This window comes from Rosa chinensis, chromosome 6 (assembly GCF_002994745.2).
Source record: "Rosa chinensis cultivar Old Blush chromosome 6, RchiOBHm-V2, whole genome shotgun sequence".
Classification (NCBI taxonomy): domain Eukaryota; kingdom Viridiplantae; phylum Streptophyta; class Magnoliopsida; order Rosales; family Rosaceae; genus Rosa; species Rosa chinensis.
The window spans coordinates 52,237,604-52,254,584 of record NC_037093.1 but is presented as its reverse complement, the minus strand read 5'-3'; the positions used below and the strand labels follow the sequence as shown (position 1 = coordinate 52,254,584).

Here is a 16,981-nt window from a genome sequence, read left to right as displayed (position 1 = left end):
ACCCTTTTTTTGCATCCCAGATGGTTACTGGATATGAGCCTGATGTCTCACACTTACACATATTTGGGTGTACAGTTTATGTGCCAATTGCGCCGCCACAACGCACCGAAATGGTTCCTCAAAGACGACTCGGTATTTATGTTGGATATGACTCTCCAACCATTATCTGCTACTTAGAACCCTTGAAAGGCGATCTATTTACCGCTAGATTTGCAGATTGTCACTTTGATGAAACAGTCTTCCCGTCATTAGGGGGAGATAGGACCAATAATGTTCAACAGGAACGACAGGAATTGCCGTGGTCTGTCCCCACTTTGTCTCATCTTGATCCCCGAACTGCACAGTCCGAAATTGAAGTGCGGAGAATTCTCGATCTTCAGAACGTAGCAGACTCTATGCCTGATGCGTTTTCTGATATCGCTAAAGTAATAAGATCACATATACCTGCTGCAAACGTGCCTGCAAGGATTGATGTCCCTAAAAATCAAGGACATGGCGCCACCCCTAGGGGTATTGGGCATGGCGCCGCCACCACTAATAGTGATGGCAATGTGGCTCAGGCCGGGCTCCCAGTAAGGAAATGTGGCTCAGGCCGGGCTCCCAGTAAGGAAATGTGGGAGGCCCAAAGGTTCAATAGATTCTCGCCCGAGAAAGAAAGCAAGTTTGGCACAAAAAGATCCATTAATCATCGACATAAATAACTCGTCTCATGAAGATATTCCAGATTATGGTTATGTCCAAGAGACATCATTGGGGGACGCTCCAATGTTGGAACCAATTCCAGGGAATAGGGAGATCTCCATAAATTACACTAGTGTACATAAGATGTTGAATCGAGATTCTATTATCCTTGATGATGTGTTTGCATATTCTATTGCTCAAGGAATTATAGAACACGATGATATCGAACTTCGCTCCGTTGAAGAATGTTAACGAAGAGCAGACTGGCCTAAATGGAAAGATACGATCCAGGTTGAATTGGATTCACTAACAAAGAGACAGGTATTTGGGCCTATAACGCTGACACCCCCAACTATAAACCCTGTTGGCCATAAATGGGTCTTTGTTAGAAAGCGTAATGAGAAAAATGAGGTTGTTAGATACAAAGCTCGCCTTGTGGCGCAAGGTTTCTCACAACGCCCTAGAATCGACTACGAGGAGACATATTCTCCCGTAATGGACGTTATAACGTTCCGCTACCTTGTTAGTTTGGTAGTTTCTGAAAAACTTGACATGCAGCTTATGGATGTGGTTACAGCATATCTCTATGGAGATCTAGATTTAGAGATATATATGAAGGTTCCAGATGGACTTCAATTACCCATGTCAAGTGGCTCTAAACCACAGAGCGCGTTTTCAATAAGATTGAGATGCTCACTATATGGATTGAAACAATCCGGACGGATGTGGTATAACCGTCTAAGTGACTACTTCATTGGGAAGGTATATGTCAACAATGAAATATGCCTATGCGTGTTTATAAAAAGGACAAGTTCCGGATTTGCAATTGTAGCAGTTTATGTCGATGACATGAATCTAATTGGAACTCTAGATGAGTTAAAGGAAACTGCTAAGTACTTGAAATCCGAATTTGAGATGAAAGATCTTGGGAAAACACGGTTTTTACCTCAGACTAGAACTCGAGCACCGTAGTGATGGGATTATGATCCATCAGTCAGCATATACTCAAAAATTATTAAGACGCTTTAATGAAGATAAAGCAAAGTCTGTGAGTACTCCCATGATCGGCCGTAGTCTGGAGCCTGAAAAAGATCCATTTTGTCCAAGGGATGAGGACAAAGACTTATTAGAGGCTGAAATGCCCTATCTAAGTGCAATAGGCAGATTATTGTACTTAGCTCAATGCACAAGATCAGACATCTCATTCGCAGTGAACTTGTTAGCTCGACACAGTTCTGTGCCAATACACCATCATTGGATTGGCATAAAGACAATCTTTTGATACTTGAGAGGTACGATTGATATGAGCTTGTTCTATCCCTACAGAGAGAAAAGAAATAACGGAAGTGTGGGATATGACTCCACAAGGCAAAACGCCACCTTCCGTGCTCCTCCTCCCTTCCATCAAAATGACAACGATGTCTTGATGGGTTTTGCTGATGCAGGGTATCTCTCTGACCCTCACGAAGGTCGCTCCCAAACGGGTTATGTCTTTACCATGGGAAGCACTGCGATATCTTGGAGGTCTACAAAGCAGACTCTTGTTGCTACTTCCTCAAATCATGCAGAGATTATCGCTCTACATGAAGCCGTGCGAGAATGCATATGGCTAAGGTCTGTAGTTAGACACATTAGAGGAACTTGTGGTTTGAAGTCTACCACAGATGAACCTACATGCATTTATGAAGATAATGCAGCTTGTATTGAGCAAATGAAGTTAGGTTTCATCAAGAGCAACAACACCAAGCATATATCGCCTAAGTTCTTTTACAATCAACAACAACAAACACTTCTAAATATTGAAGTGAATCAAATCCGTTCAAAGGATAATGTAGCGGATTTGCACTACTAGAAAAACCCCCCAATGCACACAGATGACATTCACACGGATATTCACACAGATTAGATTCTGTATGAGTTAACCGGCAATACACACAGATTTTTGTATGAAAACAACATTCACACAAAAATCCGTGTGAAACATATTTTATAAGTGGGGCCGTGAAAATTCACACGGATTTTCGTATGAAACTCACACATACTTCCGTATGAATTATGATAATACACAGACGTCTGTGTGTATGTGTCAGAAACTCACACAGATGTCTGTGTGAAAGTTTATTTTCTCTATTTTTTTAGATTTCTCATAATTATCAAAATTTATTATTTAATTGTATACACAGAAATCTGTGTGAATGTTTATTTCAAGATAAAACGAAAATAAATAAATATTATAAACTTATTATATTTGAGACATTTTGCTAGAGATACATCTTGTTTCACACAAATATGTGTGAAGTGTTTTCGATAAGTCCGACATCCTCTTCATAATCCCAAATACACTCATCTCTCTCATCGAATTTCTCTCTCAAAATCCATCTCTTCTAATCTCTCTCTTAGGCTAATCTGACATTGGAGGGAGCAGTCGCCCATAAGCCGCTTCCGGTTCCGCCACCGCCGATGAGCGAGTAGCTTCCAGACGGCGCAGCGAAGCTGATGAGCGTCGATCCATGCGAATCCATCCGGCACCTCAACGATTCTCAGCTCGTAGGAGCTCCGGAGGCGGTTGCGCCTAAGGAGGTTCATATGGCTGACGTGGCGCTAGTCAAAAAGGGGAAGAGTAGCGTGGGGGGAGAAAGAGGCGGGATCGGCCACCGGGTAGGCAGGGAGACCCAAAACGACGCTGTTGAGAAAGATATACGATGAGGAAGATGTTTGCTTTATTTGCTTTGATGGTAGGAGCTTAGTGCTTTGTGATCGGAGGTGAGAGTTGCTGTTTACTTAGTCAGGCTTAGTCAATTTTGAGTCCAATTTGAGCTTCAATTCTACTTAATTTGGTTCTTTCATTTCCGGCAATCAGATTGATAGTTGAGCTAGTTTCCTATCGCCGGCAACAAAACTCATAGATGTTTTTAAGATGTCAAATCCCCAGGTAAGACATGGGTATTTCAATTTCCTCTCTTTACAGTTTCTCCTACGTCTGCCTAATTTTGTTGGTTTCAATAGGATCTGTCGACCTATTTCTCTTCCAATATCCTCCAATTTGGATTCGAATCATTATGGGTCTTCCATCTCAAGCCATAACCCTTTGGATCCAACAATTCGAACTCGCAGTCGAAGCAATCCTTGAAGAAATTGGAGAGGGTTATGGGAAGACATCTGGGAGGCTTCCTGGGTTCTGGGTTCTGTGGCCATCGTAAGATAGAACAAGTGGTGTTGGGATGCTTATAGCCGTCCAGAGCCTTCATATATTGTAATATTGTAGATCTGAGTAACTCAGTTGTCTCTGTTCTTGCTTGGTACTTAAATTTTAAATTTTAAATTTATAATTTCTGATCTAATCTTCCTCCTTACTGCAGCGAAAATTTGTGTAAATGGTCTGAGAAGCAGGAGTAGTGCCTTATATTGAATAGTCGCAGCTCAGATGAATGGATTGGGGTCGCGTTTCTGGAGATATGGCATATGCAGCTGCACAAGTTGTAATGGAACTCATCCAGGCCTATGGATTGGTGGTATTGATATGGTGGTATTGGGGACGAAAAGGACAAAAAATTGAGGGACCAAAACAATAAATATGTAAATAATTTAATAAAAGTTTAATAAATATATTTAGTACACACATTTTTTATTTTTTTGAGAAGTAATTGGGGGAGTTGTGCTTTAAGCGGGACCCATCAAATACATTCACACGGATAACAAAAATCTGTGTGAAAATAGTATTAGCAACGCCAGTAATACGTACAGATTATTAATCCGTCGTTGTACCGTGTGTATTGGCGTTTTCACACGGATTTTCGTATGTAATACTACAATTTCACACGGATTTTCATCCGTGTGTGATGGGGGGTTTTTCTAGTAGTGTTGTTTACCAAGTCGTTACCTAAATCCACCTTTGAGAAACATGTGAAGAGCATCGGATTAAGAAAGTTATCCTAACTCCCATAATTGTAGAAATCAGGGGGAGACCTTGACATCAAGGGGAGGTATGATGTCTACATGTTCGATCTCGAAGAGTGAAGGACGTGTTGTGCTCTTTTTGCCCTTCGACCAGGGTTATTTTTGTCCCACAGGGTTTTTGTTACCTGGCAAGGTTTTTAGTGAGGTAACGATCAAAGCGTCATCACCGAGTTTGAGCGGCACAAGGAGGAGTGTTGAAGGATGTCAACTACTCCACATTCAAGCGCGTTGTGCTCTTTTTCTCCTTCGACCAAGGTTGTTTTTTCCCACAGGGTTTTATTACTTGGCAAGGTTTTTGACGAGGCAACTTAGAAGCGCATAGCATAAGCAACACTATTGACATGGAATATCCAAGGGGGAGTGTTGTGAATGATAATGACTATTCATGCAATAGGTATTGCTTAATGTATGCGATTGACAGACTCGTAATGTATGCGATTGACATACTTGTAATGTGCGATTGATTAGTATAGCTATTATGTATTGCCTTTTGTATACATGATGTAACCCTATATAAACCTTATGGTGAGATAAATACAATACATTTTTCCAATTCTCTACAACACTTGTATAATTATCATGAAAGATGAGATAAGTGTCTCCACGTGACCTGCTCTCCTTCCTTTCTTTTATCCATTGGAAGGAATCTTTCCTTATTCTTGCCGCACCTCAAGTTCTCCAAATACTCAGAACCAATAACCCTTAATTAAAGGGGAGTGAAGGAAATTGAATAATTATGAAGAGCCCAATCTCCGTGAAATCAGAGAATCAAGATGGACATCGTTTCAAGTCGGAAAAGGATCTCCCAATTAAACCAGATTCTGAGAAGTGGAAAGCAATTAAACTTCATCAAATGGCTCCTAGTATTTTGGGGATTGGCAAATTTGACATGTTAACATTTTGACTAATTTTAGCTCCAATGAATATGTCAAATTTGAATATTATTTGAATATATATATAAATCTATTTATGTTGTTTTCCCTTTTTTTTTAATCTTGTGAATCAAAGATCATACAATGAATGATTCCCGTATAAGAGATGCAATTGAGACTATGAGAATTTGAGATCATACATAGCAGGAAACCTAAACAGATTAAAACATAAACATATAGTACTTCACTGGAAACCAAACGAACTGATACAAAGTAAAAAAACTAGAAGGTTTTCTTGACCCCCATACAAACTTATGTTGCATATTACATGAGCAACTAGTCTTCAAAAACCATTGGAGGAATAAACTTCAGAAACTTCAAATATCACCTTGCAAAATTTTCATCTGGAGTTTGGAATAATATGCCCTCTGCTCAGGATTCATAGTAGATGTATCCATAGACATAATTCTCATCTTAACATCAATTTTCCTATTCTCAGCCTCAAATTTTCTAATTCACAGTTTCTCCTTGTCAACTTCAATTTTCTCCTTCATAATTTCTAGTTTTTTTTCATCTCTTTCTTTTTTCTCTTGATGTAATTTTTGAATTTGCACCAATTGATCAGTGGTTTCTTTCAGCTTTCTTTTCTCAGCCTTCTTACCCGGTGGTCTAGACACTGGAAAGCAAGTGTCCATGTCTTTTTCAAGAAGGTAAGAGTAACCAATACAATCTTTACATTGAAAAACAACAGTTCTCAGAATGATGTGAGTACAAAACCTACTCTGGTCTAAATAACAAGTATGACTAAAGAACCTGGGAAACAATCTACGAAACAAGTTCATCTTAGTGCAGTAACTCCATATCTAGGAAACAATCTGGAATGCATGAAACATAAAAAAACAAGAGTAAACCACCAAACTTATATGCAGATCAACATCTACTTACTTATACTAGCCAAGTGACGGTGCCACAGGTGCTCAACTAGATCTACTTGGAGCATAGTATGTGTTCCTTTGTCACGAATTCGCAAATGATTGTTGATAAAATCCTCAAACTCTATTGTGTGATTATGTGAAACCAGAACATCATCAATCTCCATATCTGGTTCAGCATATTGCCTTGCAAGAGTTTCAAGATCAGCTTGTGCAATGCGTTCATCACGCTCATCTTCAATAATCATGTTGTGTAAGATAACACATGCTTTCATGATCTTTTGAAGCGTTTCACGATCCCAACAACGAGCCGGTCCACGAAAAATTGCGAAACGTGCTTGAAGCACTCCAAATGCTAGTTCTACATCTTTCCGACATCCCTCATGAGCTTTAGCAAAAATGTTTGCTTTCTCTCCTAGTGGACATGGAATGGTTTTGACAAAAGTGGCCCATGAAGGATATATGCCATCTGCTAGATAATATCCCATTGTATATTCATGATCATTGATCTTAAAAGTGACCGGAGGGGCTCGGCCTTCACGGAGATTGGCAAATAAAGGTGAATGCTCCAAGACATTAATATCATTGTGAGAGCCTGGTAATCCAAAAAAAGAATGTCATATCCAAAGATCCTTTGAAGCAACAACTTCAAGAATCAGAAAAGATTCATGATGATCTCCATGAGAAAACATACCTTTCCAAGCAACCGGACAATTCTTCCATTTCCAGTGCATACAATCGATACTACCAAGCATTCCAAGAAACCCACGACTCTCACCAATCAATAGCAATCTGGAAATATCATCAGAAGTTGGTCTTCTTAAGTATTCAACGCCAAAAACATCAATATAGGCTTGGACAAACAGTCTCATAGCTTCAATTGCAGTGGTTTCACCGATTCTAAGATAATCGTCCACAGCATCTACCCCAATTCCATAGACAAGCATCCTCATTGCAGCAGTAACCTTTTGTAGAGATGATAACTCAAGACGGCCTGCTGAATCTCTTTTCTGAACAAAATAGAAGTCATGGGCTTCTACCGCAGCTAGAATTCGAAGAAAAAGATGTCAATGCATCCGAAACCTCCTCCGAAATACAACTTCTTCATGAATAGGATTTTCAGCAAAATAATCATTGTAGAGTGTTTGGTGGCCTTGCAATCGTTGTCTATCTTTATATGTGCGACTAGGAATTGAGCCCCAACGCCTTCTTCCATTCTCTTGCAGAGCAATAATCTGCAAATTCATCAATTCTTCGTCTGATGATGAATTGGCAAGATTCCAAAATTCCTCATCTGCAGCATCTGAAGATGAATCTGACAAATTTCGATCCATGTTCCTGATACTCAAGGAGAGAGAGGAAATTTGAAGAGAGAAATTTCTCTGAAATTTTGAAGTCCTGGGTGAGATGAAGGAAGAAAGACGCAAGAGAGAATGAGAGAGATGCACTGAGAAACAATAAAAAAAAATAAAAGACAGGAGGAGAAGATGCTGTCAAATTTGACAGAGGAGAGGCCAATGTCTAATCCACATGGAAAAGGCATGTCCGTTGGAGAACAATTTGGGCCTTCAAAAGTAATCGTTGGAAGGCTAGGTGGCAAAAGACCAATCTGTTGGAGATGGTCTTAGCTAGTCATGCTTATTGGCCAAAATAATAATTCAATGGAGCCAGAAGAGCCTGGTTTCATATATAAATTAAGAAGTTCACATATCTACCACAGTTTTAGTGGTTATAACCAATTAATACATACAACTAGCCCTGGGCTCGAGCCGGGCCATCCTGAAATTTGTCAGGACCGAGATCGAGCCCGAAGTATTCGGTCCAGGCATGTTCGGTCTATTTTAAATGTGAGAACCGAAATAAGCCCAACCCATTATGTTTAGTGTCGAGTTTTCAGACTTTTCGATCCCAAAGCCAACTTTTTTTCAGAAGCTGGACTGCCTGCACATGCATGATTCTGTAACTGTTTTCAAGCATTTTTGGTACCTGCATGGAAATGGGGGCTTTTCAAGCATTATAGTACAATAATCACTCATCAAAGCTCATTACAACACAAGTTAAAGTGCGAAACGATGATCACATATCAATTCAAATGCAACAATTACATGAACTTAATCAATTGATGAACACAAATACATAAAAATAAATGAGTTACACTGCAGCAAAATGCACTGCAGTATTGCACTATCCACTGTCAAGACCACCAAATAGCTTTTTCAATGCCTTAATGCTTTAATGGAATAAGGGCTAATGCAAATTCCTAAAACACAAGTCCAGAATACCATATCATCATTGTCTACACGATTGCATAAAACCAAAGTTGAACAATGAAAGAATAGAAATAAAATCAAGAAATTGAACAAATGGAGGCTCCAAAGTCCAAATCATCACCAACTCCAGCTGCTTCACAACAACAGTATAACATATTAAGTCATTAACAGTTTAACACATATGATAGATCAAAATCAAATCAATGACATTAATTAAGTGATAAGCACATTACACACATATTAACACACAATCATACATTTACACATAAAAATTTAAACCAGATCCAATAAGTCAACGACAGTAAAACACATTATGTCATTAACTGTTTAACACATATGACAGATCAAAATCAAATCAATGACATTAATTAAGTGATAAGCATATAACTCACATATTAACACACAATCACACAATCACACATTTACACATATAAAAACTAAACCAGGTCCATAGTGTCAATAACAGTATAACACATTAAGTCATTAACAATTTAACACATCAATTCAAAATCAATGACACATTAACACATACATATTAAGTGATTAACTTGCAGTCTGCTACCTTTATTTGACTTTTGCAGTTTTGCTTGCTGCCTTTGTAGCATCCGCTGTCTTTGCATTCTTTGAAGCTTTAGAAGATCTAGAGGTGGATGGATGGTTAGGTTGATCAACTGTAGCACATTCTTTATTTGCATGTTCTGCAACCAAAGTGAAAATAAATTACCCATTAAATAATTTATCACAGAAAAATATAAACTTAAATTAATGAAACAAAGTTAATTAAAATTAACAAACTACAAAAGTTCATACCATGTTTCGCACTTTCATAGAACTCCATGTCCTCAATAGTGGGAACATATTGAATGTTGTGAATGGTCTCAAACTTAATCCAGTTTTGGTAACAGAACAATGCTTCCACCCTTTTGGGAATAAGAGAACTACTAAAAAGATCAACGAGCCTTCTCCTAATGCTAAAGCAAGACTCACTTGCCACTGTTCTCACTTGTATTGCCAAAACATGCTTGGAAATTGCACCAAGGTTATGATACTTCATATCATTCATCTTCCACCAGTTCAATATCTAGCATTCTTGAGAATTTTTAGGCTTCTCAATTGGGTCCAGTAAGTATCTGTAAACCTCATGTCCAACAACAGCCTCTTTAGAGTCTTTCAGCTCTCTTTCCCAGTCTTGTCCCATGTCTAATATTTTTCTAGTTGGGTGAACTGGCTTTTTGGAACTTGATCTGCTGCCATCAGTGCCTTGGCTCACTGTGCTATCTCCACTTTTAGATTTTCTTGAACTCTGAGATCCTTGAGACCCTATTGATGTTGCATATAGATTACAACGGGACACCAAAAGTTGTTTTACTTGCGCAGACTTGGCATTAATCTCATTATGCTTAACCTTAAGCTACTTGTTGCAGATACTCTCAAAGTTTCAGAGTTTGAACCTTGGGTTTAACACCAAGGCAATATAGATAAGCTGATTACAGTCTTCCAGGCTCCCAAAGTACTTGTCAAATTTATGTCTCATCTTCACAGCCATGTCATACAAGATCTTCTCAGTCTCTGAACCAGTTTGCATCTCAGGTGGCGTAAACAAGTCATCTATCTCAGCCTTGATTGCCACTATATCATGAAAATATTTCTGTGATGTAGGGTGGTTTGAGGAGCTTATCTTCATGGTCACATCATATAAAATTTTTAGAGACCTAACAAAAACTACAGCCTTGTTCCAATCCTCCTCAACAGGTGGTCCTACTCTTTTCCTTCTTTGTTTCTGCCTTACTTGCAGTTGCAAATCATCATCTTCCTCATCCACATCATCATCCTCATCAAAGCAGTTCATATACTTGCTTTCCTCCTCCTCTGACATTCTGTCAAAAGCTTTTTTCAGCTGCAACGCAGTGTCCAACATTAAATAGGTGGAGACGTTTCACCTTGTTGGCATATCGAGTATGCAAAACTTCTTAGACTCTAGCTTATCCTTCTCCACACACTGTTTAAAAACATCCAACCTTTGTCCACTACTCCTAATATACCGAATTGTATTCCTTGATTGCAGACACTGCCCTTTCCATCATTGCAAGCTTTGATCTCACAAATGTGTTTAGAATGTGGGCAACGCACCTAACATGCAGGTACTTGTCTGCCAGAATAGGTGATTTCTCCCAACCTAACATCTTCTTCCTAATATAGTCAAGTGCAAAATAGTTTGCACTTGCATTGTCAATAAAAATTGCCAACACTCTCTCTACTTCCTAATCAATCAAACATGACTCCAATAATTTCCCTATGCTAATCCCCTGGTGATTAGGAATCACCCTAAAATTCAGAATTCTTTTATGCAATGTCAAACTAAAATCAACAAAATGGGCAGTTTAAACTATGTAATTGATATTTTGCACCGATTTCCATGTATCGGTTGTTAAGCACAAACAATGAGACCTAAGCTCATTCTTAAGCTCTGTTTTTTTCTGCATCATACATAGACGAAAACTCACAATAACCCTTGTAGATGATACTTCCCACCTAGGCACAACCACACAACAAAAGTGCCTAAAACCAAGCCTTTTAATGAAACTGAAAGGCGATTTATCCATAACTATCATCTTGCAAGTTGTTTCCCTGTAAGCATCCTGACTCTATTTAATCATCACTAGCTCCTTAGTACCCCCAATACTTGAAACCTACTGCCCAGTTTTTAAATCAATCGTCCTCGGATATTTTTTGCAAACATCTTGTATATGCCTTGTAAGATTTCTAGTTCCATTCCCATAACTATCACATGCAAGATCAATACCACAATAATTGAATTTAGCTCGCTGAATAACAGAAGTTTGAATCTTCTTACTATCCTTGACCTCGAATACAGGCTTGTCGATCTTCTTGAAGTACTCCCACACCCAGAATCTTTCTGCTGGTTCTTCTTCTTGAGGTTCTGCATTTGTAGCATCTGCAACATCTCTGGCAGGACCAACACGTTTTCTCTTTCCCTCTTTAGCTTGCTTTCTCTTCTCGGCCTTGGAATGTTTTGGGAATTGTCTGAACCCTCGAAGAATCAGTTGGTGTTGGAACAATTGCTTTTGAATTGAATTAGTATCAGAATCGGATTCAGAACTTAAACTTTGGGATGAATTTAGTGTTGATGACATGAAATTTGGGATGAAATGAACTGGGTTTAGGTTTCGGAACAGAGAATAAGATTGAAAGAGATGAGTTTTAGGTTTTCAGAATGAATAGTTGGGGAAGAACATGAGATGGTTGAGAGAGAGATAGCGAAAAGCTGAGATGGTTTCGATCAGGAAAATGAATTAGGTTTGACTGCTTTAGTGCTTTAGACTTTTACCCTTTTTTATTTATTTAATATATTTTATATATAATCAACCAATAATAGACTGACATATGACATATATTATAAAATCGAGTTGGTTCAGGTAAACCGATTCTGAAAAAAGCTAAGCCTGAGAACGAACCGAGAATGTATAATCGGGTCGGTCTTTGCACAGAACTGAGAATTTTCAGAGTGAAACCAAACTGAATCGGACTTTTTTGGTACTTCCGGGTCGGGTTCTCGATCCTTCAGGTCCAGATGCCCAGGCCTTCATATAACAATGTTTCATCTGCAATTTTCAATCTTCACACCTTGACCTAAAAAACTGAAAATGACCTAAAAACTAAAAATAAAAACAATACAGTCTATTAAAAAGTCACTTAGATAGTTAGATGTGAGGAAAAAGACCAAAATTTAAACGCACCACTTAACTGGAGTTTTGAACGGTAAGATATACTATGTACAAGGATATATATGCTATATCAGTTGCATAGCTAAAGAACTTGATTATAACCAGGATTAAATTTCATAGTACTTCATTAATTATAGCATGTAATTAACATACCAGTGAAGCATCACGAATTAACCATATTCACTCTCTCTCTCTCTCTCTCACTCTATATATATATATATTGTTATGTTCTGGAATGCCCGGGGCTTTGCAAACGAAGACACACATCGGGCCTTAAAAAATTTGGTACGTATATATAAGCCTTTCTTAGTTTTTGTTTCTGAACCTTTTGTGGTCCCTGAAGTACTTCCCAGTTCTCTCTGGAAATATTTGAATCTTAATTTATGTGCTACTAATGATCGGGCGTCACAAGCTCCCAATCTCTGGTTGTTATGTCCTATTGATGTTAGGCCTGTTCTGCTCTCGGCAACTGATCATCAAATAACGGTATCTTGTTCTCTGGATGGTATACACTGCACCGTTACAGCAATTTATGCTAAAACTTCCATTCAGGGTCGCCGTACACTCTGGTAAGATTTATCTGATATTCATCAAAATAGAATTCAAGGGCCGTGGTTGATGCTGGGTGATTTTAATTGTGTTCTTGGTGCGCATGAGAAACGGGGAGGGAGAGTTCCTAATGCAATTGCTTGTCGGGACTTCCAACAAATGTGCACTTCTTGTGGCATGCTGAATATCGACACTAAAGGAGTGTACTATACCTGGTCAAATGGCAGAACTGATGTTAGGCTTGACAGAGCTTTTGGTAATTCAGACTGGTTTGAGGCATGGGCAACATTTGAGTGCCGTACGCTTACAAAGGCTTCTTCTGATCATTATCCCATCATGGTTTCTTGTTCTCGATTGGCTCTTGTTCCTCATGCTCCTTTCCGATTTCAAGGTATGTAGTTTAAGCATCCAGGTTTCTTTGCAATGGTAAGAGAGTTTTGGACCAATAAAGCAGTTTACGGTTGTCCAATGTATATCCTTGCAACTAAACTGAAAGCTCTTAAAGCTATGCTGAAGGTTTGGAACACCGAATCTTTTGGTGACATTAATCTGCGAGTTAAAGCCTCCAGAGCAGTGCTAGATAGTATACAGCAGGAGATTTCAAATTTGGGGCCTTCGGAGGCCAGACTCAGACATGAAGACATGGCCACCTTGAATTACCAAACAGACTTATCAATGCAAGAATCTTTCCTGCGAAGCAAAGCGCGTGTTCGTTGGTTAATTGAAGGGGATCGCAACACTACGTTTTTACATAATATGGTGAAGATTCGTCGAGTTCATAAAACTATGACATCAATTAAAGTGGGGTCACAAGTATTTCATCGTCAGGATCAGATTGCATCCCAAGTGGTTGATCATTTTGAGACCTTATTCAATAGGGACTCCAGTATCATTGACACAGGGCTAGTGGCACGCACAATTCCAACTCTAGTAACTGAGGCAGAGAATTTGAGTCTTACCTCTAAGCCATCAGCAGAGGAGATTCATAAAGCAGTGATGAATTTAGATGGTTCCAGTGCGCCAGGTCCTGATGGATTTGGAGGTATTTTCTTCCAAGAATGCTGGGAAGTGGTAGCCTTGGAGGTAATTGCTGCGGTAAATAGTTTTTTTGACAATGGTTTTATTCTCCCCCATTTCAACTCCAGCTTAATCATTTTGGTTCCTGAGAAGGAAGAAGCTGATAGTATCTCAGATTATCATCCCATTGCTCTGGCGAATTTCATTTTCAAAGTAATCATGAAAATTTTAGCTGACAGACTTGGGTTGGTTGCTTCCAGGATTGTTTCCTCCAACCAAAGTGGATTTATCAAGGGTCGTTCAATTGTGGACCCAATTATTCTTACATCTGAATGTGTGAACCTTCTGGATAGAAATGGTAAATGGGGTAATATTGCTATCAAACTCGATATCAGCAAGGCTTTTGATACATTAGATTGGGGTTTTTTACTGCGAGTTCTTCAAGCTTTTGGGTTTGACTCATTATTTATCAGCTAGATTCATAATATTCTTAAGTCTGCTTGGTTGTCAGTTTTAATAAATGGCAATTCATGTGGTTTCTTTCAATGCTCAAGGGGCGTCAGACAAGGTGACCCTCTTTCGCCGCTTCTCTTTTGTTTAGCAGAAGAGGTTTTAAGTCGAGGTTTATCAAGATTGGTCTCAAAGGGCAAAATCTCCCCCATTGCAGCTCCAAGAAAGGTACGCCCTCCTTCTCATGTATTATTTGCTGATGATGTAATGATATTCACGCAAAGCAACCCACGTGGTCTTCGTGCTCTTATGAAATTCTTGGATGAATATGCAATTAATTCGGGTCAGGTTGTGAACAAGTGTAAATCATCTGTTTTTTTGCGAAAATATGCTCAGCGGCGCAAAGTTTACATCCAGCATGTTTTGGGCATAAGAGAAGGTTCATTGCTCTTCACCTATCTCGGTGTCCCTATCTATAAAGGGTGTCCGAAGCCATCCTATTTCAGAACCATTGCAGACAAAGTAAGATGTAAACTCTCTTCTTGGAAGGGTAAGCAACTCTCACAGGCTGCCAGACTTCAGCTAATTTCTTCTGTTATTCACAGTCAGCTCTTACATAGCTTTCAAGTTTATGCTTGGCCCCGGTCTCTTCTTTTGAAGGTGCAGCAACGCGAAATTTTTTCTGGTCTGGTGACCCCCTAAAGAAAGGCTCGGCACTTATTGCTTGGGATACATGTTGTCTTCAGCTTGAGCAAGGAGGTTTGGGTTTAAAGAATTTATTTCATTTTAACCGGGCTTTGCTCCTAAAGAATTGTTGGAACATAGTCAATGGCTCATCCACTTCAGCAGCCCTCCTGAGAGAGCGATTCTTTTCTCATGATTTGCTCCCTATTCAGTATTATCAACGATCCTCAGTGTGGCCTGGTCTTAAAAAATTATGGGACTCTTTCTACTCTAATCTCCAGTGGTTGGTGGGAGATGGTAGCAGAATTTCTTTCTGTTCGGACAATTGGTTGGGTGTTTCAATTTCTTCCATTCATCAGATCACGCTAGTGGTGCAGTCGCTTATGCCATCCAGAGTTAGTGGTTTTATTCAAAATAAGCAATGGGCAATTCCTCCTATCTTTTCTTTTTTCTTTCCAGATCTTGCTTCAAGAATTTCTAATGTGGTGTTGCCTCTGGAAAATGAGGGGGACCAAGTCATCTGGCCTTCTAATGCAGCTGGAATTTTAACAACCAAGGATGCTCTCATGTTTCTCTCGCCACCTAGGCCTTTAGTAACCTGGTGCAATTTGATTTGGAATAAGGCTTTATAGCCCCGCAAGAGCCTAGTGACTTGGAAGGTCTTAAAAAATAGGATTTTAACTGATGTCTTGTTAGCAAGAAGGGGTTTTTCTCTCTGCTCTCAGTGCTCTATTTGCCGTATTCAGGGTGAGTCTTTAAATCATCTTTTCTATGAGTGCGATTTAATCCATGATCTTTGGAGTTGGCTTGCTTCTTTTTTCCACAAGAGTATTATGCCGGGTACATCTCTTGCTGATCTTCTCTCCCCAGATTTTCTAAATGGGATGACTAGTGCTTCAAAAACTCTATGGAGTTTTGCTTTTTGCAATGCTCTGTGGTGCATATGGTCGATGAGAAACAAAATCCGGTTTCATGAGGCTACTTTTAATTTAGCACGGTTTAAGCATTGGTTTCTAATTTCTTTGAAGGAGTCTGCCTCCATTCACTTTATGCCATGCTCTAACCCTTTGAGAATGCAAGGCCTATTCGACGTGCTAGGTCTTTCGTCCTTGACTGTAAAGGCTCCAAAATATATCCCAGTGCAATGGATCCCCCCCCCCTCCAATGCATTGGTTGAAGGTGAATACAGATGGTTCTTTTCGAGACAATAGCACAGCTGGATTTGGGGGGATATTTAGAGATTATGAGGGTCAGTTTAGAGGAGCTTTTGCTAAAAACGTGGAGATTCTCAGTGCAATTGATGCGGAAGTGTTGGCAGTTATTGAGGCTTTGAGGATTGCTTGGGTTAAGAGTTGGACTCACATCTGGCTCGAAACCGACTCCATGCTGGTGGTTCAATATTTCAAGAATCCAAAGTTAGTTCCATGGAGGGTACGGAGGGCATGGTCTAACTGTTTGTCTTCCACCCGTATGATCCATTTTCGAGTCTTTCATACTTTCCCGGAGGGGAACACTGTAGCTGATGCTCTTGCTAATCATGGTGCGCTCAATGTGGGTTATAGCTGGTGGGATGACCTTCCATCCTTTATTGCTGGTCATTATGGGCGCGACCTGTCTTCTATGGTTTATTATAGATTTCGGTGATGATTTTGTTTGTCTTTGTTTTTTTGTCTTTTAATTTGTTTTGCTTGTTTTGCTCGTACAATGCAAGAAAGGCTTGTATTTTCCTTTTTCAGGTTGGGTTTTGGTTTGGTCCCCCCAACTATTTTGTATTTCTTATTATGTTTTAATAAATTAAGGGGATGGGGGGTGGGTTCCCAGAG

General features: G+C 39.4%; 2 protein-coding genes across 4 annotated transcripts; one reads left to right on the top strand and one right to left on the bottom strand.

The window, feature by feature from the left end:
* Window positions 1-5,815: 5,815 nt before the first annotated feature.
* LOC112169067 lies at window positions 5,816-12,100 on the bottom strand. Of its 3 annotated transcripts, none has more exons than XM_040509339.1 (5): window positions 9,523-12,100; window positions 9,275-9,410; window positions 7,137-8,845; window positions 6,456-7,037; window positions 5,816-6,240 (listed from the first exon to the last, which is right to left on the bottom strand). In XM_040509339.1, exons 3-5 carry the CDS (start codon window positions 7,393-7,395, stop codon window positions 6,026-6,028), a joined length of 1,056 nt encoding a protein of 351 aa, XP_040365273.1. In that variant the 5' UTR covers window positions 7,396-8,845; window positions 9,275-9,410; window positions 9,523-12,100; the 3' UTR covers window positions 5,816-6,025. The 3 variants fall into 3 exon arrangements, with proteins under 3 accessions (XP_040365273.1, XP_040365272.1, XP_040365274.1); XM_040509338.1 differs by having other exon boundaries at window positions 7,137-8,842; window positions 9,523-12,099; XM_040509340.1 differs by having other exon boundaries at window positions 7,137-8,428; window positions 9,523-12,097.
* A 4,222-nt stretch (window positions 12,101-16,322) lies between these two features.
* Window positions 16,323-16,802, top strand: LOC112171537. The gene has a single exon (XM_024308705.1). It carries the CDS (start codon window positions 16,323-16,325, stop codon window positions 16,800-16,802), a length of 480 nt encoding a protein of 159 aa, XP_024164473.1.
* Window positions 16,803-16,981: the final 179 nt, after the last annotated feature.